This window comes from Lissotriton helveticus, chromosome 6, assembly GCF_964261635.1.
Source record: "Lissotriton helveticus chromosome 6, aLisHel1.1, whole genome shotgun sequence".
Taxonomy (NCBI): Eukaryota; Metazoa; Chordata; class Amphibia; order Caudata; family Salamandridae; genus Lissotriton; species Lissotriton helveticus.
The window spans coordinates 2,137,728,016-2,137,754,550 of NC_136067.1; the positions used below are offsets into that span (position 1 = coordinate 2,137,728,016).

Genomic DNA, 26,535 nt, shown 5'->3' on the forward strand with positions numbered 1-26,535 from the left:
AGAGGAGCTCCTACGGAGGGGGAACTAGGATTGGGGACTAGACTGTATATGCATGGAGGAACCCCGTGGTCTTGTGCACACGAGGCAATGAGATAGTCAGGGTCCCCTTCGCATACCCCCTTGCGGAAGCCCTGCAATTATACATACTGTAATTAACAATCTGCCCAAACATTGTTGGGATGTACTTGCCCGAAAAATATTACTAGGTTGGATCTGAAGGTGCACTGCTTTGACTTTTGTGTGTTTACTACTGAAAATGCTAATGCACACAAGTTTTTAAAAGAGGGGCATCAAAGATTCTGGACTTTCTTACTAGGTAACAACCCCTAACAATACAAGATGCTGCGGGTCAGTCCCACCAAGAACATTCACAGAGCGCATGGCAGTGGGTGGAAGGATCTCAGAAGGACCGTGGCCTTCATGGACCCTCATCTTCATGAGTGGTCTCAAGGATGCCTGCTGTCAGGGGCACATCGGTGCTTCCTAATAATCGTCTCCACGCTTCACTGCCTGGGTTTATGTGTCAGTCAGGAAAAGTCAACATCAATTCTGGCTCCTCAAGAGCCCAACCCCACCCCCTACCATGATCAAGTAATTGACAAAGCCCTGAGCCCATCATAATCAATAGCTCCGTAATAAAGCCCACCACATTAAATTAATCGTTCCTCCACATTCTGACTAGGAGTTTGGTAGCTAATTAACGTCCCACATTACGACGACCAAAGAAATATTCATGAAATCACATTAAGGTGGACGCTGTTTTTGCCTGTGATAGTCTTGACATTAATAAGTGTCATTTCATTTTCAGTGTTGGATCCTCAAGAGGCCCGGGAGGACCCAGAAACTACTTCAGGTACGTGAAGCTTCCACGCAGGTGATGAATATGGTTTTGATCCCTGGGAAAAGAGTTCTAGTTGCGATGGGACTGGAACTTCTCTGTGCAACATAAAATGCTGCAGTGACCTATGTTGTGAGCACCTACTGTGGATAGGAGGATTTATTTGTGCATATTGATGATGCTGAAGGATGTGGAGGCTGGGTTTGTTCATGTCGATGATGCTGACAGATGTGGAGGCTGGGTTTGAGATGATGGATTCTATTCAACGACTGAATCCTCAAGGTCTGAGTACGCAGGTCATTAAAATGGCCTTGTTATGAAAATACCTCTTTAGGGATGTTAAAAATTCTAGTGGGTGCCTCGGCTCCGTAGCTCAGGCAGCGCTCTGCCCGTGCCTCTGCCTGACATAGACCGTGGTTCGCGGCCCGTACTGGACTGAACTGCCCAGACTTTTACTGACTTACTGCCCCCTCTGCCGCTTCCTGCCGCTGCTGCCCCCGCGGCCGCTCCCGCCCCTACGTTTTTTCCCCATTCCCGCCTCCCGTCTCTTACCTGTCCCCGACCTCTACTTAATGGAGGCTGCTGCATGCTGAGTTGAGCAAAGTCCCTTGGGTGCCTACTCTCCCAGCACGCAGGCAGTGCTCTGCCCGACAAAGACCACTGGTTCGCACCCTGGACTGCACTGAACTGCCCTGGCCTCAGTCCTTGCCAGCTGCTGCCTTAGTTTACTTTAATTTTATTTTTCAGGATTTGTCTGAATTACTTTGTTTTCAGACAGTCCTTGAGGCTCTAGTCAGTCTTTTACTGACGGCCTGCCCCCTCGGCCGCTTCGCTCCGCTGCTGCCCCCTCAGCCCCTCCCACATTTTTTATCCATTCCCGCCTTCCAGCTGTCCTGCCCCGACCTCTACCTAATAGAAGCCGCAGGGCGGCCCAGCCTCTGGCGCACCAGAGGCGCGCCAAAGGAAAGCCTGTCTGCAGCCGTCCGCGACCCGACCGCGTCACCAGACCCAGGATCCCTTGTCATCTGACCTACCAATGCTACAGCTCAACGGCTCTCCACGCACTCAACCACGGCAAGAACAACTACTGCAAGCTCTCCTCACCTCTCCACACCCACGGTCCTTTCACCTGCTGAAATTTCTGCTACTCCTTCAACACCACCAGAACCCAGAACCCATCCCAGCCAACCACCAACACCCCCAGTGCAGCCCAAACCCTGCAATGCCTTTTCCTCAATGTCCGCTCCCTCCACAGACACACCACGGAAATCTGCGAGCTCCTCAATAGCACCTCTCCCGATGTTGCCTTCCTGACTGAAACCTGGACAAGTGCCTCCTCGGGACCTGGCATTGCGATCGCCATCCCTGAAGGATACAAAATCGCCCATTACGACCACCCAAACCGCCCCAGAGGCGGCATCGCTGTCGCCCACAAGGCCAACCTCCGCCTGAGCACCTACACCGACGGGCCTATGGACCTCATGGAACACCTCCAAATCAAGATACAGGTCAACCTGACCACCAACCTACGTGACATCCTCATCTACCAACCTCCGGACCCTGCGCACCTTTCTCCCTCTCCATCACCAACATAATCATCCCACATCCCATCACCTCCCCCGACTACATTCTGTTGGGCGACCTCAACTTCCACCTCAATGACCGCCAAGACCCCAACTCCATCTCCCTCCTGGAAATTCTCCACGTAAATCAGATCATACCAGGACCAACTCACTCAGCAGGACACACCCTCAAACCCATCTTCACAGCAGGTAACTCCATCTCCTTCAGCCAAACCTCCGAACTCCCATGGATGGACCCCCGCTGCGTCCACTTCACCTAAGGCACAAATTGCCCCGCAGATGCCCACCCCAGCTCCAACACAGGAACTAGAACAGGATCTCTGGCGAACAGCTCACTGTTACCCTCAGTGGCTCCGCTCACACTGCCTAAGACAACGACCCGCCCACCGCCGCCCGTGCCCTACACAAATGGATCACTGACTGTGCCGACACCATCGCCTCCCTCAAGAAATCCTCAAACCATCGCACCAAGAAGGCCAGATGGCTCCCCACCGAAATCCAGGAATCCAGACGAACCTGCATATGTCTCGAGAAATGATGGAGGAACCCCCAAACCCCAGCGAACCTTGACAACTACAAAACAGTTACTACCGCCCACCACAGACTCATCAGACACTCGAAGTAAAAAGCACTCCAGGACAGAATCTATGCCCACGCACACAACAGCAAGGAACTATTCGGGATCATCAAAGAATTTGCCCAACCCAACAGCAAGTCCACCCACTTCCCACCTTCCCAGGACCTCTGTGACAAACTCAGTGCCTTCTTTCACCACAAAATCAAGACCATCTGTGAAAACTTCGACAACAACACCCACCAGGAGGAACCCACATCCTCTGCTCCACACAACCAACACTGGACAGCTGGACAACCCTTAGCATTGAAGACACCCTAAAGACCATGAGGACCACACACGCTGGGGCCCCTATGGACCCCTACCCCCACCACATCTACCACAGAGCCGCGGACATCATCGTCCCTGAGCTACAAAGAATCATCAACAGATCATTCGTGGCGGCCTCATTCCCTGAGGACTGGAAACACGCTGAGGTCAACCCTCTCCTAAAAAAAACCCTTGGCAGACCCCACCACCTCATCTCTTGCTATGTCCTGAGGTACCCACTCCCGGGCTTTTGCTGTTTGCTTTTGCTTCCCGCCAAACAAACACTCAGCTTCCAGAAAACGGGTGCTGTCAAAGTGCTCCCGCCCTCTGGAAGAGGAGGTTTCATCTCTTTCTCTGTCCGCAGACATGCGGGCATGGAAAGAGATAAAACCATTGCTTTTGCACGCAGGGAGCTGTATTTCCAGAAGCTCACTTTGCGCAAGAGCAATGCCTGCTCCCGCAGGAGGTTGGGAGCTGGCTGGGGTCGGCAGAAGCAGAATAAAGGACAGAAACGAGCAGAAAAGGCAGAATAAATTTCAGCAACAAGCAGAAAGAGGCAAAAGAAATTGCAGAAACTAGCAGGAAAGAAACAAAATAAAGATGAAAAGCAAGCAGAAACAGGCTAAGTAAAGGCCAGCAATGAGCAGAAAGAGGCAGAATAAAAAGTCAGAAAAGAGCAGAAAGAGGCAGAATAAAGGTCAGAAAAGAGCTGGAAGAAGCAATATAAAGCTCAGAAATGAGCAGAGAGAGGCAGAATAAAGGTATGAAACGAGCAGGAAGCGGTAGAATAAAGGTCAGAAACTAGCGGAAAGAGGCAAAATAGAGGTCAGAAACGAGCAGCAAGAAGCAGAACAAAAGTCAGGAGCAACCAGAAAGAGGCAAAATAGATGGCAGGAGTGATCAGAGAAGAAGCAGAAGACCTATCGAAAAACGAGTAGTGGCTGTACAAAATAGAAGGCAGTAGAGGGTAGCGGACTGCGGGCAAGCTAGAAAGTTGGGTCTTCGCAAGGGGAGATGGCACGAGGGGATCACTGAAAGAATATCGACGGACAGAATATCGACCATCAAAAATATCGTTGAGAAAATATCGACAGTCAAAATATCGAGTTTCTATCTACAAACAGGTAAGTACAAAAATATCGAGTTAAAAATATCGTTTACAAAAATATAGTTGTAAAAAATATCGTATTTACTAAAAACAGTGTTAAATTAAATTAATATTAATAATTAATTACTAAAATATACTTAAAATTACTTAAATTAACTTATAATAATTGAATAATTAATGAAAGTTAAATAAATATTTTTTTATTTCATATTTATTAAACATATATATATAGTAATAAAATATAATAAAATAATACCCAAAAACTGAAAACTGACCCTGAACCCTAAAAATACCCCTTTACCCAAAAACCCAAAACTGACCCTGAACCCTAAAAATACCCCTTTACCCAAAAACTGAAAACTGACCCTGAACCCTAAAAATACCCCTTTACCCAAAAACTGAAAACTGACCCTGAACCCTAAAAATACCCCTTTACCCAAAAACTGAAAACTGACCCTGAACCCTAAAAATACCCCTTTTTAATTAATTAATTATGTGCTTATATAGCGCTGGAATCACTCCCGAAGGGGTACCTCCGCGCTTCGACCGCTGCGAAACCCTTCCTGGCTTCCCTGAGAGATGGTCCCTTAATGGGTATCTCCAGGGTGAGACCAGGAATCCCCGGCGGTCTGGTGGGGCCGTTAGTGAAGATGAGGCAAGCTAGTGCCCAGAGTTGCCGAGTGTGATCGCTGATCAGAGTGGGCACCGAGGCGAGAGAATTATCGAGTCCGCTGACCCTGGTCCAGAAACCTGCCGCGTCGGGAATCGAACCCTGGTCCCGGGCCGTCCTCTGCTCTCGGGTCTGCCGCCTCTAACCAGTGAGCCACACTACTCCACCTTTGCCCAAAAACTGAAAACTGACCCTGAACCCTAAAAATACCCCTTTACCCAAAAACCCAAAACTGTCCCTGAACCCTAAAAATACCCCTTTACCCAAAAACCCAAAACTGACCCTGAACCCTAAAAATACCCCTTTACCCAAAAACCCAAAACTGACCCTGAACCCTAAAAATAAAAACGATATTACTTCACTTACCTTAAAAACGATATTACTTCACTTACCTTAAAAACGATATTTTGGCTGTCGATATTCTGTCCTGTCGATATTTTCTCTAAACGATATTTTGGAGTCGATATTATGTCCAAACGATATTTTGGAGTCGATATTATGTCTGTGTACCGGCACGAGGACCTGCTCCTACAGTGTCCCCTACATTTTTTATCATGCACCCACTGACAGTCCCACTTATACACTCATGCACCCACTCACATACCCAGTCAAAAAAATATTACATGACAAGGGACAGCAGAAGCGCAAGCTTCTCTAACACAAAGAACAGGCGGCGGTAGTGCAAGCTTCTCTAAGGCAAAGAACTATTGCTGCTGGAATGTGAACTTGAAAAAATAAAAGACAGGAGGGAAATGGCGAAACAGGAATAGTTGTTTTAATATAACTCTGCGGCCGGGAAACAGTTACAGAAACGGGTCTGAGGACTGTTTCAACATACATTTGTTCTGAGTGCCTTTATATACAGTCTTTGGAGCACCATAAAAACAATTGAGATCTTGTTTTAGATAATGGAATGAGGGCCTAGTCAAATCAAGCCACTTGATAGCGAATGCAGGTGGGTCTCGACCTTGCATGGACACACTGTTAACCGGTGGGTGAAGTGTCTAGATGTTCGGCATGAGGAGCGCATGATCACTGCGTGGACTGTGTTCTGATTGGCTGAGTGTTCCTAATTTCATGGGGCAGCAAAATTTGTGGTGTTTTGGGAACGCGTGTACCCCTCTTTCCATGTGTGCTTGTTGGACCCGGCCTCGTGGCGTGGTCCTACCCCTCCCGCATGGCGGCCCCAGGACGACATCGGCCTCCGTCGACCCGCCGTCGACCCCCCTGGACACGAACCATCGACGAGAGCAGCCCCCCTGGCAACCCACGGCTCTCCCCCCCCTGGGACCCCAGCGGACCCTGCTCGCCAACACTGCCGGTCTGGCGACCATGCCAGGCCACCCTTTCCGGCCCGACTCCATCTTGGGCACATCACGTCCCGAGCACGTGGCTGCAGCCATCCCTGGCCCCGGCCCCAGCGAAGCCCCGACATCGAGGCACCAAGATCCTCCCAGGTGGTAGAGTGGCCACTTGGCGGATCCCGGAGGGGAGTTTCGATGGGCCTCCAGCCATCCCCGGACGCCTGGTGTCGATCGCCCTCCAGCCTCCCTGGGCCCTGGCTCCACCCCCCTGGTGGGTGTCTGGACACCTTCATCCCGGCCCCTCGGACCCCCAGGCGCGAGGGTCCGGACATCAAAGGACTCCAGTCCTATATCTGGGCCAGCCCTGGATTAGGACGTCAGTTGTATCTTGGAGTCGAAGCCCTGCTGACCTTGTCGCGGCTGATTCTGATCCGAACTCTTGCACCTGAACTATCTTCGAGGCCCTGCTGACGTTGTCGCGGCCTGACCGAGCTGAACTATCTTCGAGGCCCTGCTGACGCTGTCGCGGCCTGACCAAGCTGATCCACCTTCGAGGCCCTGCTGACGCTGTCGCGGCCTGACCAAGCTGATCCACCTTCGAGGCCCTGCTGACGCTGTCGCGGCCTGACCAAGCTGAACCACCTTCGAGGCCCTGCTGACGTTGTCGCGGCCTGACCAAGCTGAACCACCTTCGAGGCCCTGCTGACGCTGTCGCGGCCTGACCAAGCTGAACCACCTTCGAGGCCCTGCTGACGCTGTCGCGGCCTGACCAAGCTAAACCACCTTCGAGGCCCTGCTGACGCTGTCGCGGCCTGACCAAACTGTACTATCTTCGAGGCCCTGCTGACGCTGTCGCGGCCCGACCAAGCTGAACCACCTTCGAGGCCCTGCTGACGCTGTCGCGGCCTGCCCCCTTGAACTATCCACGCACTAGTTGGTGCCAAGACTGTCCCGCTACCCCCTTATTCCCGGAACCACGACTTTATGGATCCCTCGATCCCTGCCTGCTAACCTGCTAAGTACCTACCGTCAACTCTTATATAAAGATACTTGTAAATATTCCGTCGTGTGGTGTCCGTCTGTAGTAGTGTGATTGCTCAGCTGGTACGATTGTAGGAGAGGAGCCTCGCCAAGGAGGCCTCCCTACGGCGCTCGGCCTATTCCATAGAGAGAGGTGAGTCTCGGGGCGGGCAGTTAGACATCTTCTGTCTCCCCTGGGATCGCCTTTCCAACATTGGTGGCAAGCGACGGGATCCGAGCCCGCGCAAATCGTACAGCGAGTGATTCGCCACTACTAACAGAGACCCACAACCACGATGACTACTAAGGAAACCGGAACGACCACAGAATTCCAGAAGGAACGATAGGAGGAGTACACCCATAAAGAACTCAAACAATTCTGCAAAGCCCTGGGTATCGCTACCACCGGACTAAGCACAAAAGACGATTTCAAAGACGCTCTGCAAACATGGGTGGAGACCGGAGCGACCCCACACCAGGCTAACGCTGACATTATCAGAGAAGTACCCCTGAGTACGGTCATAGCCCCAGTGGAAGAAAGAACAGCCAACAGAGAACCGGGCCTCTCCCACGAAGACGCCCGGGAGCGAGAGAGGAGTCGGCTCCATGAACTAGAGCTCGCCCGACTCCGGCTGGATGGAGAACTTCAATTAGCAGAAAAGAAAATGGCCATTGAGCAACTACGATTAGAAGGAGATCTGGAAGAGAGGCGGAGGCAAAGGGAGTTGGAAGAAAAAAAGCTCACGTACGAACACGAGCGTGGCCTCAAAGAACTAGAGATCAAGTCCAAGTCCGAAGAGGCTGGCGCCGCGATAACCCGGGACCCTCCACCTCCTGCCGACCCGAAGGTCCACATTCCCAAAGAAATCGTCAAGGAATACTACAAGAATGACGATATCCAGCAATGGTTCAAGGCGTATGAAGTTGCCATGACCGCGCACCGCATCCCGCGAAAAGATTGGGGTGCCGGCTTATGGGGGAGATTTGTCAGCGAAGGGAGAGACACCCTGATTGAGCTGGCCGAGGAAGTGATGTCCTCCTGTGACCACATGAAGGACGCACTGCTCACCCGGTATGGCCTCACCCCCGAGATGTACCGACAGAGGTTCAGAGACTGCAAAAAGATCCCCGGTACCACGTGGGTGGAATACGTAAACTTTTATAGCCGGTGCCTGGAAGGATGGATAAAGGGCAGCAAAGTGTCCACCTACGAGCAGCTGTTCAACCTCATCGTTTGGGAGCACCTCTCCAACAACTGCTTTGTCGAGCTCAGACAGCATCTCCTCGACAGCAAGCTGACCGAGCCCCGAAAACTCGCCCTCGAGGCTGATTGATGGGTGAGCACCCGGGTCCCCCGGGCCCCGATAGGAGAAACGGGACGGAACGGCCAGGGGCATCCCCGCCAGCGTGGCGGCGGAGGAGGTCAGAACAAGAGCCGAGACTTCCCGGCTCCGGGACGGAGCCCACCTCGGGGGTCCCCCCAGAATAAAAACATTCGCCAACCCTGACCAGAAGAGGACCCCCTCCAGCACGGCCGGGGCCCCGCCCGAACATTACTTGCCACAGATGCCAGCGGCCCGGTCATTATGCCAGTGACCCCCTCTGCCCCATGAACCAGCGCCCCGGCACCACCGGGCCTCCGACCCGGCAGTTCGCTGCTGCATCCCTGGGGGAAGGGGAAGAAGAATGCAAAGAGGTCTACAATGAAGATCAGACCGAGTATGAACCGGCCGCCATGGCCCTAGCCTGCCTGGGCGAAAGAGGCATGGTCCCCCAAGCCCCTCTACCGAGCAACACTCAAAAATACCGTCAGTGGGTCCACATCAATGGACGACGGACCGAAGCCCTCCGAGACACGGGAGCCAGTGTGACGGCCGTCCGCTGCCACTTGGTGACCCCTGAACAGATCATACCCAACGTGCGATGCCCCGTGAGGGCCGCCGACAACTCCGAGACTCTGTGTCAGATGGCCCGAATCCCCTTCGAGTGGGGGGGTGTCAGGCACCCTCAAGGTGACCGTCCGGGACGACGCCCCCGTGGACTGCCTCCTCGGAAACGACCTCGAGAGCTCTCCCTGGGCCCAAGTCGAGCGGAGAGAACATCTAGGAATGATGGGACTACCAGAGTGGGTCTGCGCTACAACCCGATCTATGACTGCCCGGGCCCCGGCGGCAACCGAGGCCACCCCAACTGAAGAGCCGGAGTGGCCCGCGCCACCACCGCCCGCAGTCAATGAAGGATCCGAGCCCGAGCCATCAGAGCATGACCGAGAAGGCAGCGCCGAACTCAGCGACATACCCGAACTAGCCCAATGGCGCCAGGAGGGTGGTCCCACCCGAGAACAATTCCGGCAGGAACAGAAGGCCTGCCCCTCCCTCGAGGGGACCCGGCAGCAAGCCGCAGCCCAAGCTGCCGGGGACACCTCGGGGTCCCACTGGATATACTGGGACCACGGCCTCCTATACAGTGAACAGAAAATTGCCGAGCTGGGGGCCAGCCGAGTGTTGGTGGTCCCCCTACGATTCAGAGACTTTCTCTTGAACCTGGCACACGATGTGCCCCTCGCCGGGCACCTGGGGCAGGACAAAACTTACAGCCGCCTGGTGACCCATTTCTACTGGCCGAAAATGCGCAACGACGTGCATAACCACTGCCGCACCTGCCCGAGATGCCAAGCCAGCGGAAAGAGCGGGGGGAAGATGAAGGCCCCGATCCAACCCTTTCCAGTGGCGACCACTACCTTCGAGCGAGTGGGGATCGACATCGTGGGGCCCCTGGACCCCCGAACCTCTCAAGGGCATCGCTTCATCCTCGTCCTGGTGGACCATGCCACCCGCTATCCCGAAGTCATCCCCCTACGATCCATAACGGCTCCCGTGGTGGACCGAGCGCGGATGGGGATCTTCTCCAAAGTGGGGTTCCCCCGAGAAGTCGTGAGCGATCGGGGCACAAACTTTATATCGAAGTATATGCGGTCCCTGTGGCAACAGTGCGGGGTCACATATAAGTTCACCACCCCGTATCACCCCCAAGGGAATGGACTTGTGGAGCGGTTTAACCGAACTCTCAAGGGGATGATCCAGGGCCTAGAAGAACCCCTCCGCCGCAAATGGTACATCCTGCTGCCCTGCCTCCTGTTCGCCTATCGGGAGGTACCACAGAAATCCCTGGGGTTCAGCCCCTTCGAACTCTTGTACAGGCACCCTGTCCGAGGCCCCCTCAGCCTGGTCAAAGAAGGCTGGGAAACTACAGTCCAAGACGCCCCGTCGGATGTCTACCAGTACCTCTTGACCCTCCGAAGCCAGACTAGGAAGTTCCGGGCCCTTGCCGAGGCCAACCTTGAGGCCAGTCAGGAAGACATGAAACGCTGGTATGACCAGAACGCTTCATCCATCGAGTTCGAGCCCGGCCAGCAGGTCTGGGTCATGACCCCGGTCGAACCTTGTGCCCTCCAGGACAAATGGTCGGGCCCCTTCAAAGTGATCGAGCGCAAGAGCCCCGTCACCTATCTCGTGGACATGGAGTCACCCCGAAACCCCCTCCGGGTTCTGCACGCCAATCGGCTCAAACCTCATTTTGCCCGCACCGAACTGAGCCTGCTGCTAGCTACCGATGATGGGGCCGAAGACGACTCCTAGCCCCTGCCCGACCTCCTAAGGGGCGCTGAGAAAGACGGCTCCGTCGAGGGAATCTCTCTCTCCTCCGACCTGACCCCCGCACAGCGCCGAGACTGCCAAGAGCTGTTGGAGCAATTTACAGACCTGTTCTCCCTCACCCCCGGGGTTACCCAGTGGTGTGTCCACGATGTCGACACCGGGGACAGCCAGCCAGTGCGACACCGGGCCTACCGAGTTCCCGACCGAATTCGGGCCTGCATCCAGACAGAAGTGACCAAAATGCTGGCCCTGGGGGTGGTCGAACCCTCCGACAGTCCCTGGGCCAGCCCAGTTGTCCTGGTCCCCAAAGCCGTCGCACCTGGCACCCCTCCAGAACTCAGGTTTTGTGTCGACTACCGGGGACTAAATGCTGTTACCAGAACCGACGCACATCCCATCCCCTGGGCAGATGAACTAATCAACCTCCTGGGAGCCGCCAAGTACCTCAGTACTTTCGACCTCACCGCAGGGTACTGGCAGATCGGCCTCACCCCTGGCGCCCAGGAGCGATCGGCCTTCTCCACACCCGATGGCCACTTCCAATTCAAGGTGATGCCCTTCGGCATGAAAAACGCCCCGGCAACTTTCCAGAGACTAGTGAACAAAGTGCTGGCGGGGCTAGAAGAATTCAGCGCCGCCTATCTAGACGACATTGCAGTGTACAGCCTCCACTGGGCCGAGCACCTGAAGCACCTCTGGGAGGTCCTGACGGCCCTCCGACGGGCCGGACTAACAATAAAGGCCAGCAAGTGCCAAATAGGTCAAGGGTCCGTGACCTACCTGGGACACCAAGTGGGGAGCGGCCACGTGGCTCCCCTCCAACCCAAGATTGACGCCATCCTGGCCTGGGAGCCCCCGGTCAGCCAGACAGCCGTCCGAGCCTTCCTGGGGCTCACTGGATATTATCGGCGCTTCATAAAGAACTATGGGAGCATTGTGGGTCCCCTCACTGAGCTGACCTCGAAGAACCGGCCCCAGAAAGTACCATGGACACCCGCGTGTCAGGTGGCCTTACAGACTTTGAAAACAGCCATGTGCACCGCCCCTGTGCTCCAAGCCCCTGACTACAGCCGGGAGTTCGTAGTCCAGACCGACGCCTCAGAGCGCGGCATTGGGGCGGTCCTATCTCAGATTGACCCCGAGGGGATTGACCATCCTGTGGCCTTCATCAGCCGGCAGCTGCTGGCCAGAGAACAGCGATGGAGTACCATTGAGAGAGAGGCCTTCGCCGTCGTGTGGGCCCTCAAGAAACTCAGGCCCTACCTCTTCGGTACCCACTTCCGGGTCCAGACTGACCACCGGCCCCTGCGGTGGCTGATGCAGATGCGTGGCGAAAACCCAAAGCTGCTGCGATGGTCCATCTCCCTCCAAGGGATGGACTTCACTGTGGAGCATCGCCCTGGCAACGACCACGCCAACGCTGACGGCCTGTCCCGCTTCTTCCACCTCGACGAGGAGAATACCCAGGAAGATGGGTGACTCTCCCCGCCTTCAGCTGGAGGGGACGTGTGTTGGACCCGGCCTCGTGGCGTGGTCCTACCCCTCCCGCATAGCGGGCCCAGGACGACATCGGCCTCCGTCGACCCGCCGTCGACCCCCCTGGACACGAACCATCGACGAGAGCAGCCCCCCTGGCAACCCATGGCTCTCCCCCCCTGGGACCCCAGCGGACCCTGCTCGCCAACACTGCCGGTCTGGCGACCATGCCAGGCCACCCTTTCCGGCCCGACTCCATCTTGGGCACATCACGTCCCGAGCACGTGGCAGCAGCCATCCCTGGCCCCGGCCCCAGCGAAGCCCCGACATCGAGGCACCAAGATCCTCCCAGGTGGTAGAGTGGCCACTTGGCGGATCCCGGAGGAGGGGAGTTTCGATGGGCCTCCAGCCATCCCCGGACGCCTGGTGTCGATCGCCCTCCAGCCTCCCTGGGCCCTGGCTCCACCCCCCTGCTGGGTGTCTGGACACCTTCATCCCGGCCCCTCGGACCCCCAGGCGCGAGGGTCCGGACATCAAAGGACTCCAGTCCTATATCTGGGCCAGCCCTGGATTAGGACGTCAGTTGTATCTTGGAGTCGAAGCCCTGCTGACCTTGTCGCGGCTGATTCTGATCCGAACTCTTGCACCTGAACTATCTTCGAGGCCCTGCTGACGTTGTCGCGGCCTGACCGAGCTGAACTATCTTCGAGGCCCTGCTGACGCTGTCGCGGCCTGACCAAGCTGATCCACCTTCGAGGCCCTGCTGACGCTGTCGCGGCCTGACCAAGCTGATCCACCTTCGAGACCCTGCTGACGCTGTCGCGGCCTGACCAAGCTGAACCACCTTCGAGGCCCTGCTGACGTTGTCGCGGCCTGACCAAGCTGAACCACCTTCGAGGCCCTGCTGACGCTGTCGCGGCCTGACCAAGCTGAACCACCTTCGAGGCCCTGCTGACGCTGTCGCGGCCTGACCAAGCTGAACCACCTTCGAGGCCCTGCTGACGCTGTCGCGGCCTGACCGAACTGTACTATCTTCGAGGCCCTGCTGACGCTGTCGCGGCCCGACCAAGCTGAACCACCTTCGAGGCCCTGCTGACGCTGTCGCGGCCTGCCCCCTTGAACTATCCACGCACTAGTTGGTGCCAAGACTGTCCCGCTACCCCCTTATTCCCGGAACCATGACTTTATGGATCCCTCGATCCCTGCCTGCTAACCTGCTAAGTACCTAACGTCAACTCTTATATAAAGATACTTGTAAATATTCCGTTGTGTGGTGTCCGTCTGTAGTAGTGTGATTGCTCAGCTGGTACGATTGTAGGAGAGGAGCCTCGCCAAGGAGGCCTCCCTACGGCGCTCGGCCTATTCCATAGAGAGAGGTGAGTCTCGGGCGGACAGTCAGACATCTTCTGACTCCCCTGGGATCGCCTTTCCAACAGTGCTTTATTGGGGCCAATCTCCTGGGACGGTTATGGTGTTGCTGCCTATCTGTGGGACTCAACTGGGTTTTTCCTGTTTGCATGTTTGTCCGGCTAGTTACGTGCCGCCCCACCTGTGATCTGTCAATCAGTAGCCTCAGGCCCAGTCCGCAGGGCCAACCTGACCACGTATTTCTTACTCTGGGTCGATGGAGAGGCCATCTCGGCAGATTGACAACAGTGATTCGATCTGGTTTTTGAACACACACGTATATTTGCATATATTGATATCAATACTAACACTATTATATGACAGGGGACAGCAGCAGCACAATTTTCCCTAAAACGTAGAACTGTTGCAGGACAAGTGGCCACAGTATAAGTTCTTCACTCTCACAGAACAAGTACGTCTGTCAGCAGAACAAGACTCCTTGAGTTTCAGAAAGAAGCTTCCACTTCCTGGCGCTTCCTTTTCTCTTACATTTTAAGCAAAATTAATTTTACTTATATTTTTGTAGACAGGCTTGTACATTATTAAAGTAAAGAACAAACAGCATTTAATGGATAGAATTACACAGCAGTCATATGAATTAACCATATTTATGCTTATTTTTTATTCTGTGTATCTGTATATCTACATTTACTATAGGTAGGTTAGAGTAACAATAAACACTTGGTACCTGATCTCCTTTGTTTATATTTATTGTTTACCTCTCCATTAATGCCTTTGAGAGTCTCCCGGGGCTCATTAAGAGTCAGAGGTTCTGGATTTTGTTTAAATCTTTGTATTTGTCTTTGTCAGAAGAATAAGAGTAGGGTCACTACAATTCACAACAGTTTTCTTTGTTTCTTTTCCTGCAGCAGAAACTTTCATTAAGGAACACAGACTCAACCTCAGTAAAAGAATGGGAAATATTAAACTCATAATGGAGATTCTACAGGACAAAGGGATACTCCAGGATGACGAGGTCGAAGAAGTTCTTGCAGAAAAGACCAGCAGCTCAAAGAACTCAACGCTGATTCGGATGGTGGTGAAGAAAGGGACTAAGTCTCAAGAAGAGTTCCTGCGCGCCCTGCAAGAGACAGACCCTTATTTATACAATGACCTGCAGGAATCATAACTGATTAGAAAATAAGGAAAGATCGATCGTATTTTATCCAATGACAGATAGCCTTTGTTATACAATCACCCAGTGCAATCTCACCAATAGGTAATCAGGATCCTTTCTGATGCGATGATCTGGAGCAATCCCAGATACGCCTTGTTTATCCAGTGTTGTGAGGCAATCACAGGCACGGCCTTGGTTATACAGTGAACTGGTGCAATGTCACTGAGAGGAAATCAGAAAAAAATGACCCTTTGTTAACAGTCCAATGACTTGGAGCAATCACAGATAGACCTGTTGTTATACAATGACCAAAAACAATCACACTGAGGAAATCAGGAAAGATCAACCCGAACGTATCCTTTGACCGGGAGTAATCGAAGTTAGACCCTTTGTTATCCAGTGACCTGGGCCAATTGTACAGATAGACTCCTAGTTATACTCAGTGAGAGGAACTCAGACAAGTTTGATCCTTTCTTATCCAGTGACCTGGAGCAACATAGATCAACACCCTTTTTATACAGTGTCCTAATAAAATCTCACTAAAAAGAAATCAGGAAAGATTGATGACCAGAGCAATCACACTGACATAAAATCGGGAACGTTTGAGCCTATCTTATCAGATAGACCCTTTGTTATACAATCACCAAAAGCTTACTGAGAGGAAATCAGGAAATATTAATCCATACTTATCCATTGACAGGGAGCAATCGAAGGTAGACCCTTTCTTATCCAGTGACCTGAGACAATTGTACAGATAGACCCCTAGTTAAACTCACTGAGAGGAACAACATAGATCAACACCCCTTTTTTATACAGTAACCTAGAAAAAACTCACTAAGAAGAAATCCAGAAAGAATGATAATTTGTTATCAATCCAGTGACCGGCAGCAGTCACAGATAAACCCTTTGTAATACCAAGACCAGAGCAATCACACGGACAGGACATCGGGAAAGTTTAAGCCTATCTTGTCTAATGACCTAGAGCGATCAAATTAGGACGATATTAGAAAAGGTGGACTCACTCTTATACAATGACCTGGGACAGTCACAGATGAACCCTTTGTTATCCAATGACCTGGGACAGTCACAGGTAGACCCTTTGTTATCCAATTACCTGGGACAGTCACAGGTAGACCTTTTGTTATCTAATGACCTGGGACAGTCAGAGGTAGACCCTTTGTAATACCAAGACCATAGCAATCACACTGACAGGAAATCGGGAAAGTTTAAGCCTATCTTGTCCAATGACCTGGAGCAATCAGATTGAGACGATATTAGAAAAGGTGGACTCCCTTTTAAACAATGACCTGGGACAGTCACGGCAGACCCTTTGTTATCAGTGGACTTGGGCAATCACACATAGACTTAGTTATCCAGAAAATGGGGGCAATATTGCTTAGAGGAAATAAGGAAATATTGATATTTTCTTAATTCAGTAACCTGGAGCCGTCACATTGAAAACATGGAGTATTTCTTATTTGGGCGGCACTGAGAAGACATCAAAATGTCTTTCTTTTAAATTCCAGTTTACAAAAAACTAATACAACCTGTCATAAAATTGTTGAGCTACATTTAGTGTGTGTTTTTAAATTTCATTGAAAGTTATTAATACCAACTATTTTAGTGCTTTATTGTGAATGCACAAACTGCACAGTGATCACATTTGTAGTCTCCAAAAACAGAGGGTAGGCCTCAGATCTCAGTAAGAGATTGTGAGAGGGGGTCTCATCATAGGAGGGTGAGGCAGACAGTCTTCTGTTCAGCGTTATTTTCCATATACTGTTTCTGTGCTTTTAGCATCCCCTCATTGAGCCCAACAATCCTACAAGCTCACCTTGTTAAATTGATTCAGACCCCAGAGCAAGCCGCTGAGGTTCAGGGGCAAAATTTTTTGGAAAAGATTCCCAGTTTCCTCTCGATAAACGGTTCTGCAGCCTCTCTTCTCTGGATCTCTGGCATCCATGAGCATGGGCTGCGTGTGAAAGATAAGCGCACACATTGGCACAGATTTAGTAACGTTTAATGCAACGCAGGGGTGCAAGCAAAGCTGCTGCGTTCAATTGAGTGAAATTAAGAGAAATGTGCCATATTTACTAAGATATCGCTAACTTCTGCTTTCTCGTAGGGCCAGCACACTATGTGCTGTCTAGATCCAATGCAGGCATACTACCGCGATTGTGCAAAAGTGTCTGCACAGAAAGAGGAAATAACAAGGAGGAATGTAAATGTGTGTGTATACTTGTAAAGCGCACTATCACCTTTCAGGCATCCTGGCGCTGTATACCGCTGTGGAACCCTTCCTGGCTTTCCCTGTGAGATGCTCCTTACTGGGCACCTCCAAGGTGAAGCCAGGCATCCAAGCGCTTTCGGGGCCGTTGTGGAGATTAAGCAAGCTATTGCCCAGAGTTGCAGAGTGGGACCCATGATTAGAGTAGGCACCGAGGCGAGAATTATCGAGTCCGTAAACATTGAGCCCAAGACCCGCCGCATCTGGAATTGAACCCTGGTCCCGGGCTAGACCTCTGCATCAGGGTCTGCCACTCTAATCGGTGAGCCACACTTCTCCTAAATGAGATATTTCTCCTTGTTACACCTCTCTGTGGTAGGTACACAATTTTGACGCAATCTCCGGTTTACTACCGCTAGTACATCTGGGATTGCATCAATTTCCATGGGGGGGAAGGGTGCACGGGCACATCCATGCTTCACCCATGGAATGCTGCCGCAACAAAAAATAATGCAATGCACAGTCATCAGCTCTGTTGCCTTACATTTCTCTACAAAGTCACTCACCGGCGGAGCAAAAGTGACGCAAGGGCTCATTAATAAGCCCCCGAGTGTTTCCGAGTAACCTCCATCAAAGTTGATGAAATCCCATGAGAGGCGCAATGAGGAGATGTTTATTTCACCTTGTTTTTCCCTCTTTCTATGTGTGATGCATTCTTCAGCACATGTAGAAAAAGAACAGTATTTGTGCCGGAGTGTGTCCATCCCTGCACAAAATACAATCCCGCTTGCACGGCAGGCACCCTTGCACCATGGTCAAGGGTGCCGGCGTTGGCTCTTAGCAGCCACTAGTGCAACAGCAGAGAGAGAGAGAGCTGGAATATGCCGTATGTTGATAGATATGGCATTTTCCTTCCCTCTCATTTGATGCAGCGCGGCAGAGCAAGTGTTCTTGCTGCGTTGAACAGCATCAAATGTTAGGATATCTGCTCCTGCGTGTGTGTCAGAGTACAAGGTGGAATCCAACCTGAAATGGTAGAGGCTGCCCAAGTTACTGGGGACTGGCCCTTAAATCATTCCTGCCTGAACATCATCTTGAGCAGATTGTAACCATCCCAACAGATGCTGCTGGTTTCTATGGTCCTGCAAGAGCTCGTCATACAGTGGTCTGTGTCGACCCGTTGTTCTCTGATTTGTCACAGCGCCAAGACTCCCACGGGCATTCGCGCGCTCTATAAAATTATAAATCAAATCAAATCATGTGACTGAAGGAGTTCACCAGAATGTGAACATTGTAGTGGAGGTGATCGGTCAACTCTCCCCATAAGTACTACGATCATTAAATTGTCCCAGAATGTGTGCAGCAGTACACCTGAGGAGGACAGAGGTCCGGGGACAGATTAAGGGTCTGATTTAGAATTCACCTACTTTGATACAGACAGGATGATTCCCCATGCACCATATCATAAGTACATTGTATACAAGGGCACTTGTAATATGACGGACAGGAAACCCATCAGCCGAACTCTAAATCAGGACGCAATCCCGACGCAGGTAGCCGGAAATAGCGATTATTCTGCGATTATAGTTAATCGCTAACGGAATTAGCGCCCGCGTGCGAATCGCTATTTTTTACCGGTAATCTTCATGAATTCAGATTTGCGAGTTCTCAATAGCGGCTCGCATTTTATCGCTATTTGAGACTCGCAAATCCCGTTTTTCATGAATCAGGCTGTAAGTCTTTATACTGTACCTCTTGGCCAACTAGGACCAACCTGGGTACAGATTCCTGACTTGCCATGCAGGGAGAAACATCCTGGCTGCTGTGGAAGAGTCCATTGAGCTGTGCCCTGCAGAGGAGAGTCTGCTTGGAAACAACCCAAGAGCCCAGCTGCGTCTGAGGACCTCGGGTAGTGCTTGCAAGGTCTGCAGCGCTCAGGATATGAGGACGCCTCGCTGCTTCTCATGAGAAGTGCACGTCATCCGAAAGCACCACTCAGGGCCCAGAGGGAAAATGTCACCTATGTCGTTGGTTAGTGACCCTGTTATAGCCCTGACCCTGCCAGTGCTGCAGGGACATCGGTGCTTGACCCCCGTTGACTCCAGGAACCTTGCTGTCCCTTTCGGTTCCATCCCCTGGCAGCAGAAGTTGTCTGGGTGAGCAAAGCGAGGAAGTACTCAATAGCGATCGTTGGCTGCCAAGGGGAAACATCACTTACAACGAAACTTTTACAACACACTACCATTACAACGCGGTCATTACAACGCAAACTATTACAACGCATTGCGCTGGGGGGCGCTCTAGGATAGGGAATAGGTTAATTTACTATCCAATAACCTTCCCTAGTGTCCACGGGGACTGGAGTTGGAATAGTAAATTAACCCCTTCGACGCTCATGACGAGCTGGGCTCGTCATGGTGTAGCCTCCTGCTACGCTCATGACGAGCCCAGCTCGTCATGAAACAATGGGATTCACGATTTACCAGCACAGCAGGGGAATATCCTCAGCAGCAGAGAGGTTAAACTATTCACTATCCAACACCCAAAAGCGCTATGCGTTGTAATGGTATGCGATGTAAAAACCGCGTTGTAAAGGCATGCGATGTAAAAGTATGCGTTGTAACGTCATACATCCGCTGCCAAGATAGCAATGCTTGAACCCCCAGTACGTGTTCTCCAACTCTGTCTTTGCTGCCAGGCCCACGGTCCCCTGGGCACCCCCTCCACTGTGCAAATGACACCGTGACTGGGGGTTATAAGCTTTGGGCGTTGTATATATCTTCAGTCCTGTGCATGGATTCCTGTACACAGTCAGAAACACAGGCCTGAGTCCTCCAAAAGCCAGACCTTTGGCCTAGTGTACTCGTGTGACTCTTGTCCCCTTCACTGGACTCTGCACGCTGGCCATGCACCCCTTAAGCCACCATCCTACTGAGCAGGCATTGGTTGAGCACGTTGAATGGTGGCGCGAGTGCTACATTTCTGTTAAACAAAAACAATGCGCTATAACTTGAACTTATGCTAATGCTCAACCTGGTTTGCATTATCTTCCATCTTGTTTAAGCGTCATCGGTCTTGTACTGTCAATTTTATTTCTAAAATAAACTTTAATAGTTTCACACAAGTCAGCAGAAAATGTTCTCAAAGACGCTTTCCTGAATGTACTAAGCCAAGGACAAGTCTTGCTCATCCTAGTTCTGTTAACATTGCATCAGTTAAACTGTGTAACCAAGACTGTGAGAAGGATCGAGGCATAGTGTATTGGTGGCGGGAAAATAACTGAATGTATTCTATATAGGAATGTTTCTTTAGACTCTTTACCGTTTGTTTAAACTCAATGAATCATGTATTCCTGCCATATGATTGAACCCCATTTTCTAAAGCCCCTTATAAGAGTGTGCATTCCCCCACTCCCATTCTTAGAAGGGAAATCTATGCCGGGTTTCATGTTGAACTGTACTGCGTTCTTTTACTTATGATTTATATGCCTTGCTGTTAATTTACTGTTAATTCTGTATTTTTACTTCAAAACTTAAATAAAGAATAAAAAAAAAAATCTATTGTCTGTCATTCTTGTGAGAATGTTTCAGAAGAACCTTATGGGTCCTTCTGATTAAAGTTTGAATTGGGGAGCACCAAAATCTGAGCTACAGGGATTACACCGCCCCGAACATTGGGCCGGATTCACAAAAGTAATCTGAGATAAAATCCTAACTTTATGACTTTCGGTATTCACAAAAGGCATTTAGGAGTAGTACAGTTAGGATTTTGTCTTAAGTTTGTCTTAAGTTTGTCTTAAGTTTTGGTCTCAAGACAAAATCCTAACTTAAGTTTAATTTAAATTAGGATTTTGTCTTAAGAACAAAACTTAAGACAAACTTAAGACAAAATCCTACCTTTACTACTCCTAAATGCCTTTTGTGAAGACCAAAAGTGTTAAAATTAGGATTTTGTTTCAGATTACTTTTGTGAATCGGGCCCACTGAAATACTGGCACACAATGTATGGTTTAAGACAGGAAACTTGTAAGGTTTCAAAGAGCCGACAGATCTTGGTAGAAGAGAATGGTCTAGATTGGAGCTAACTTATATCTTGATATTAATTGGATGTCATGGTCCAGGTTTGCCCTGCGATTTAAATTGACCATTTCACCCTGATCCTGGTTTCAGAGAGACAAGAGGTGGATGACGGAAGAAGAACGAAGACATAAGTATCAATAGGGATTGCATGAAGTAAACAGTTTATTGCATGTTGGGAATTGTAGCAAGCATTGAGAGAGAGGAATGCTATGGGCAATATTGGAGGGTATATATCGGATGGCTTTGATGGTTGGTCTTCTTGGAGTTTTTGGAGCTCCGATGATGATTTTAGAATTTTAGAGACGAGGTACCTCAAGTTATAATTTGAACAGGTATTCTTATAACTTGAGGTACCTCGTCTCTAAAATTCTAAAATCATCATAATTTGAAGTGGTATTCTTGGGCAAGATGGCCACCAGCAGGCCGTAGGGGAAAGTCGTGCCTTTCCTCTCTCCCAGATGGTGTTTGTTTCCCCGACCCTGACCTGTGTGTGAGCCTGGGAAAAGAAGCTAGTTATGGAACTGCTGCTTCGATGCTTCCGAGAAAAGTGACCGCTTTCAGAGAAAAGAATTAAAGGAGAACTAAGAAGAGTAAATAATGCAACGTAATGCGTAATGCTGGGAGCATTGGTTAAGTGGACGGGCCTGATTCAGCATTCACTGCGCTTAACCGAATTAAGGCAGACAGATAAGAAAAACTTGGTCCAGAACGCTTCTTTGCTGTTTGTTGGCACAGTATTGTATTGCCGCTCCGGTTGGAATAGGTTGGTGCAAGTCATGCCCCCAAATTGCAGAATTGGCGAGGGAACACAGGCAGCACCGGGATGTGCATGATAAACGGGATGAAGACGAGGACGTTACCTCCAGTGATCCTGGGGCGCCGGCGACTAACCTAAGGGCAAAGATGAGGACGAAAGCGCAGATGCGCAGAGAGGCGGCGAAGGAATTAAAGGCCCAAAAGTTAAAAGAAAAGGAAACAGAACTGGAGAAAGGAAAGCATTCACTGCTAAAAAAGGCAGCAAGGAGTAAGCAGCACTTGCGGATTCAGCGGTGAGAGAGGCAGTTTTTCGTCAACCCACTATAGTCGAATCTTTTTCCCCTCTCCCAGCTTCAGCTCTGATTCCGACCCCGACTTTGGCCCTACTATGTGCTGTAAAAACGCCGGATCAGACGCAGACTCACCTGCATCCGCTTCAAGCAACCACCTGTACTGAAGTTACAGAGGCAGCTCATTCTGGAGCCTCTTGGAGTGAGCCGCACTGTGAGGGCAGGACTGCGAGCAACGTACAGCCGTCCGTAACGCAGCCTGCGATGTCGGTCTCTGAGAAAGAGATGCAGAGAACGGACACAGGGGTGAAGCCGAGTGATGTGGATATAATTACGAGTGTGGCTGTTACGGTAACTGCAGGTTCGGACACAGTAAGGAAGGCATTAAAGGATACGGGCAAGGATCTCCCTGTTAGCTTACAGGTATGTGGCGGTGGCATGGCGCAGCCCTTGACTGAAAGTGGGGTACCAGGAACTAATGAGCGAAGTTCTGGGCAACAAATAACTATACCGAGTGTTGGTCCCTGTGATGCTGGCTTCGGCACACATAATGATATAAATAATGATATAAAGAACACAGCAAGCAATGAAAATGTAGCACAGTCTGGTGAGAAGATTCCTTATGCTGGGGGAGAGGGTATGCCTGTAACACAGGAGGTGGATGCAGCAGTCGGAGCAGTTTTTCGGCAGAATTAAATGCAGAAACGCTTGACATAGATATTATAGACAATGGGCGAGTACAGGCTGAAAACGCTACCGCACGTCCGGTGTGTAATATACAGGAGGCAAATATTTCCACGCTAGTTATGGCCTCACCTAGTGACGAATGTTTCTATACCGGGAATGATGAAGCCGATGAAGAAGAAGATGAGGAGGGGGAGGAGGAGGGATCAGCTACAGGTTTGGTGACCAGTGAAGGCTCTGATACAGATTCAGACACCACCTCACCCTCTCCTGAGAGCCATAATGAGGATTCACCTCGAGAAGTTTCTGAAACAGAGCAAGAAACTGTACACAGAGGACGTGCAAGGAGGACCGATAAGAATAAGAGTAATTTACGCAGCAGTGCTAAGAGCTTCCGAAGCTCTCCTCAATCATTAATTGCCAAGAGGCTTGATTGGGATTATTCGGCCACCTCACAGTTATATCAAGATGGAGCTAGTGGTCCACACCATTCTAATCCAGAGGCAAGGGGGGAAGGTGGCAACTCTAACTTTGATTTACTATTCTTGACTTTAAAACAAATCCAGGGTGAAGCTAGGGCTGGAAGCCGAAGGGCAAAACACGCTAACAAAAAAATACAGGGCACGCTCCGAAAGGTGAATAAGCTGTATGCAGAGGTGGTTGCCAGAGTCTCAGAGGTGGAGGAAAGGACAGGGAAGCTCGAAGACGATTTGGTGAAGCTACAGGAAACTAAGCAGGAACAAGATAAGACATCCTCAGACGTGCTCTGGAAACTAGAAGAATTTGAAAATAGACAGAGACGCAATAACATAAGACTACTTGGGGTGGAGGAAGGGAAGGAGGGGGAAGATGTGCGGGCATTTGTGGTTGAACTACTGAAAGGGGCATTTCCGGAAATGGACCGATGGGACTGGGAAAGTGAGGTGCAGCGAGCCCATAGGTTCCCAATGATGCAGAAAAGGGGTAATATGCTTAGCAAATCACGGGCAATTCTGGTATATGTAGGCAATTTTTGTTACGAGAGGAAATAATGAGCAAGGCGAAACCACAATCTAAGCGTACATACAAGGATATATCTTTTTTTGCCCGGCCTGACTTCTGCCACGCCGCCGTCGAGAGGAGGTGGCGCATGAGGCAGTTGATAACTCCTTTTTAGAATGTAGGCTGCGAGGCTTACTTAATGTTTCCAGCACGCCTCAAAGTAGGTTTCAATGGGCATTTCAGAGTTTTTTACTCTGAAATTATGGCTCAAGAGTATCTCAGTTCTCTTAGAGAGAATAGGGAGCAGAATAGAGAGCAGAATAAGCAGCTGGTTGTGGTGAGGGAGGTACCCCGGAAGAGGTAGTAAGGTGTAGTAGTATGTATTGGAAACATACTGGATACTGGATGTAAGATATGTAAAAAACTTGCAGAATCTGATAGTGTATATTATTATATATTTTTTTTCTTCACAATAGGTTTGGGGGTCAGGGATCAAAAAAAGGGGTTTAAAAGAAAAAAGATGAGGTTTAAGATGGGATGGGAGAGTGGATGAAAGACTTTTTTGAGAGCAATAGAGGAAGTGCGGCTGCAGGGATGGTGTGGGATGCCTTTAAGGCAGGTGTCCGCGGAGAGACCCTCCACTTCAGTGCATTTAAGCGTAAACAGGAGCAGCTCAGGAATAGTGAACTAGTTAGGGCAGCCCTAGATGCGGAGGAGGAGTTGCATCAATGCGTATTAACAGGGGTATCAGTGGAACAAGCGCTTATTAAGGTGATGAAAGCAAAAAGTGATGCAGAGGAAGACATTGCGAACAAGGCAGCCAAGAACTTTATGGTTAAAAGGAAGAGATGCCACGAATTCAGTGGGAAAGTGGGACGCACCTTAGCCATACGCACTAGACAAATAGCAGCATCAGGAATGGTAAGGGAAATCAGGGATACAACTGGATTACATTCGGATTCGGAGGAAATACGAGAAGTATTTAGGAAATTCTATGAGGTGCTGTACGATGACCAGCAGTCTATTGACCCTGGGGAAATAACCGACTATTTACAGGACATTCCGTTGGAAAGGCTTACAGAAGAGGAGGCAGAAGGGTTAGAAGAACCTTTGGATTTAGTAGAGATTAAAGCAGCTATAGCAAATCTCCCTTCAGGAAAAGCTGCTGGTCCTGACCAGCTGCCTATGGAATTTTATAAAACGTTTTGAGAAATACTTGGAGATGATTTAGTTACAACAATACAGATAGCCCAAACAGGGGAATCTATCCCAGGGTCATGGGGGGGAGCGGATATTGTGTTAATATTAAAAAAGGGGAAGCCTGCCACCGAGCCGGGATCTTACAGGCCGATTACCTTAATGAATACTGATACTAAAATTTATTCTAAGGCACTGGCAACAAGATTTGCTAGAACAATAGGAAACCTTGTAAGCAGTAATCAACACGGGTTTATCCCTGGAAGGGGCACTACTCACCATACGCGCAAGTTTATCACTTTGTTTGACGCCATGGAGGTCACAGGAGACCCGATGGCGGTTATGTTACTAGATGCCGAAAAGGCTTTCGATCGGGTCTCCTGGGACTATTTCTGGCATGTTTTAATGAGGGCAGGGGTTAAAGAGGGATATGTTAAAGCATTACGGACATTATAAACCGATCCAGTCGCTTCTATAAGAGTAAACGCAGGTTCTACTCGGGAATTTCAGATTAAGCGGGGCACGAGGCAGGGATGCCCGTGCTCCCCGCTCCTGTTCGCAATGTATATGGACCCATTAATCCGCAGGATAGAGATGCGTGAGAGAATCACCTCTCTGTCCACACATCTGGGGCAATACAAGATTCTTGCATATGCCGATGATGTGGCGGTGATTACATCAAACCCCGCGGAGGCTATTGGGCAGATAGAGATTGAGGCACCGAGGTTTGGACGTATCTCTGGATATGCGTTAAACACATCTAAGACGCAGATAATTAAAAATTCTCACGCGCATTGCAATGACATTCGAGTGGTTCAAACAGGGGTGTACCTTGGAGTGATCATTACTGCTGATCTCGATACATTAGTGGAAAAGAACATTGCCCCTATAATCACTAAAGTAAGGAAGGAATTAGACAGATTTGACAATTTACACCTTTCAATCGTTGGACGCACTAATATTGTAAAAATGATGGTTTTGCCAAAATTTCTGTATATATTTAGAGCGATTCCACTATTTTTTTAAAACAAGTGGTTTAAGACATGTGAGCATATTATTAATTGGTTCATTTGGGCAAAGGGGAAAACAAGGAGAGCGCTCAGATTTATGGCACTCCCTCGTGAAAGGGGAGGATGGGCGCTACCAGATTTAAAGCTATATTATTGGGCAGCAGCATTACAATATATGGTGGGCCTGTTGGGAGGTGCAGAAGCAGAAGGGCAGGATGAATTTGGTACATTAGCTATTTACGGATTGGT

At 50.2% G+C, this 26,535-nt stretch overlaps 1 protein-coding gene across 2 annotated transcripts in view; it reads left to right on the forward strand.

Moving 5' to 3' along the window:
- LOC144764113 (apoptosis-associated speck-like protein containing a CARD) overlaps positions 1-18,823 on the forward strand; it is an 86,213-nt gene extending 67,390 nt beyond the window's left edge. The window contains exons 4-5 of one of the 2 annotated variants that reach the window (XM_078650282.1): positions 809-853; positions 14,815-18,823. In XM_078650282.1, coding sequence (XP_078506408.1) covers positions 809-853; positions 14,815-15,074 — 305 coding nt within the window. In that variant the 3' untranslated portion in view covers positions 15,075-18,823. The remainder of the gene's footprint in view (positions 1-808; positions 854-14,814) is intronic. The other variant, XM_078650283.1, reaches the window with a different exon arrangement.
- The last annotated feature ends 7,712 nt before the right edge of the window (positions 18,824-26,535 follow it).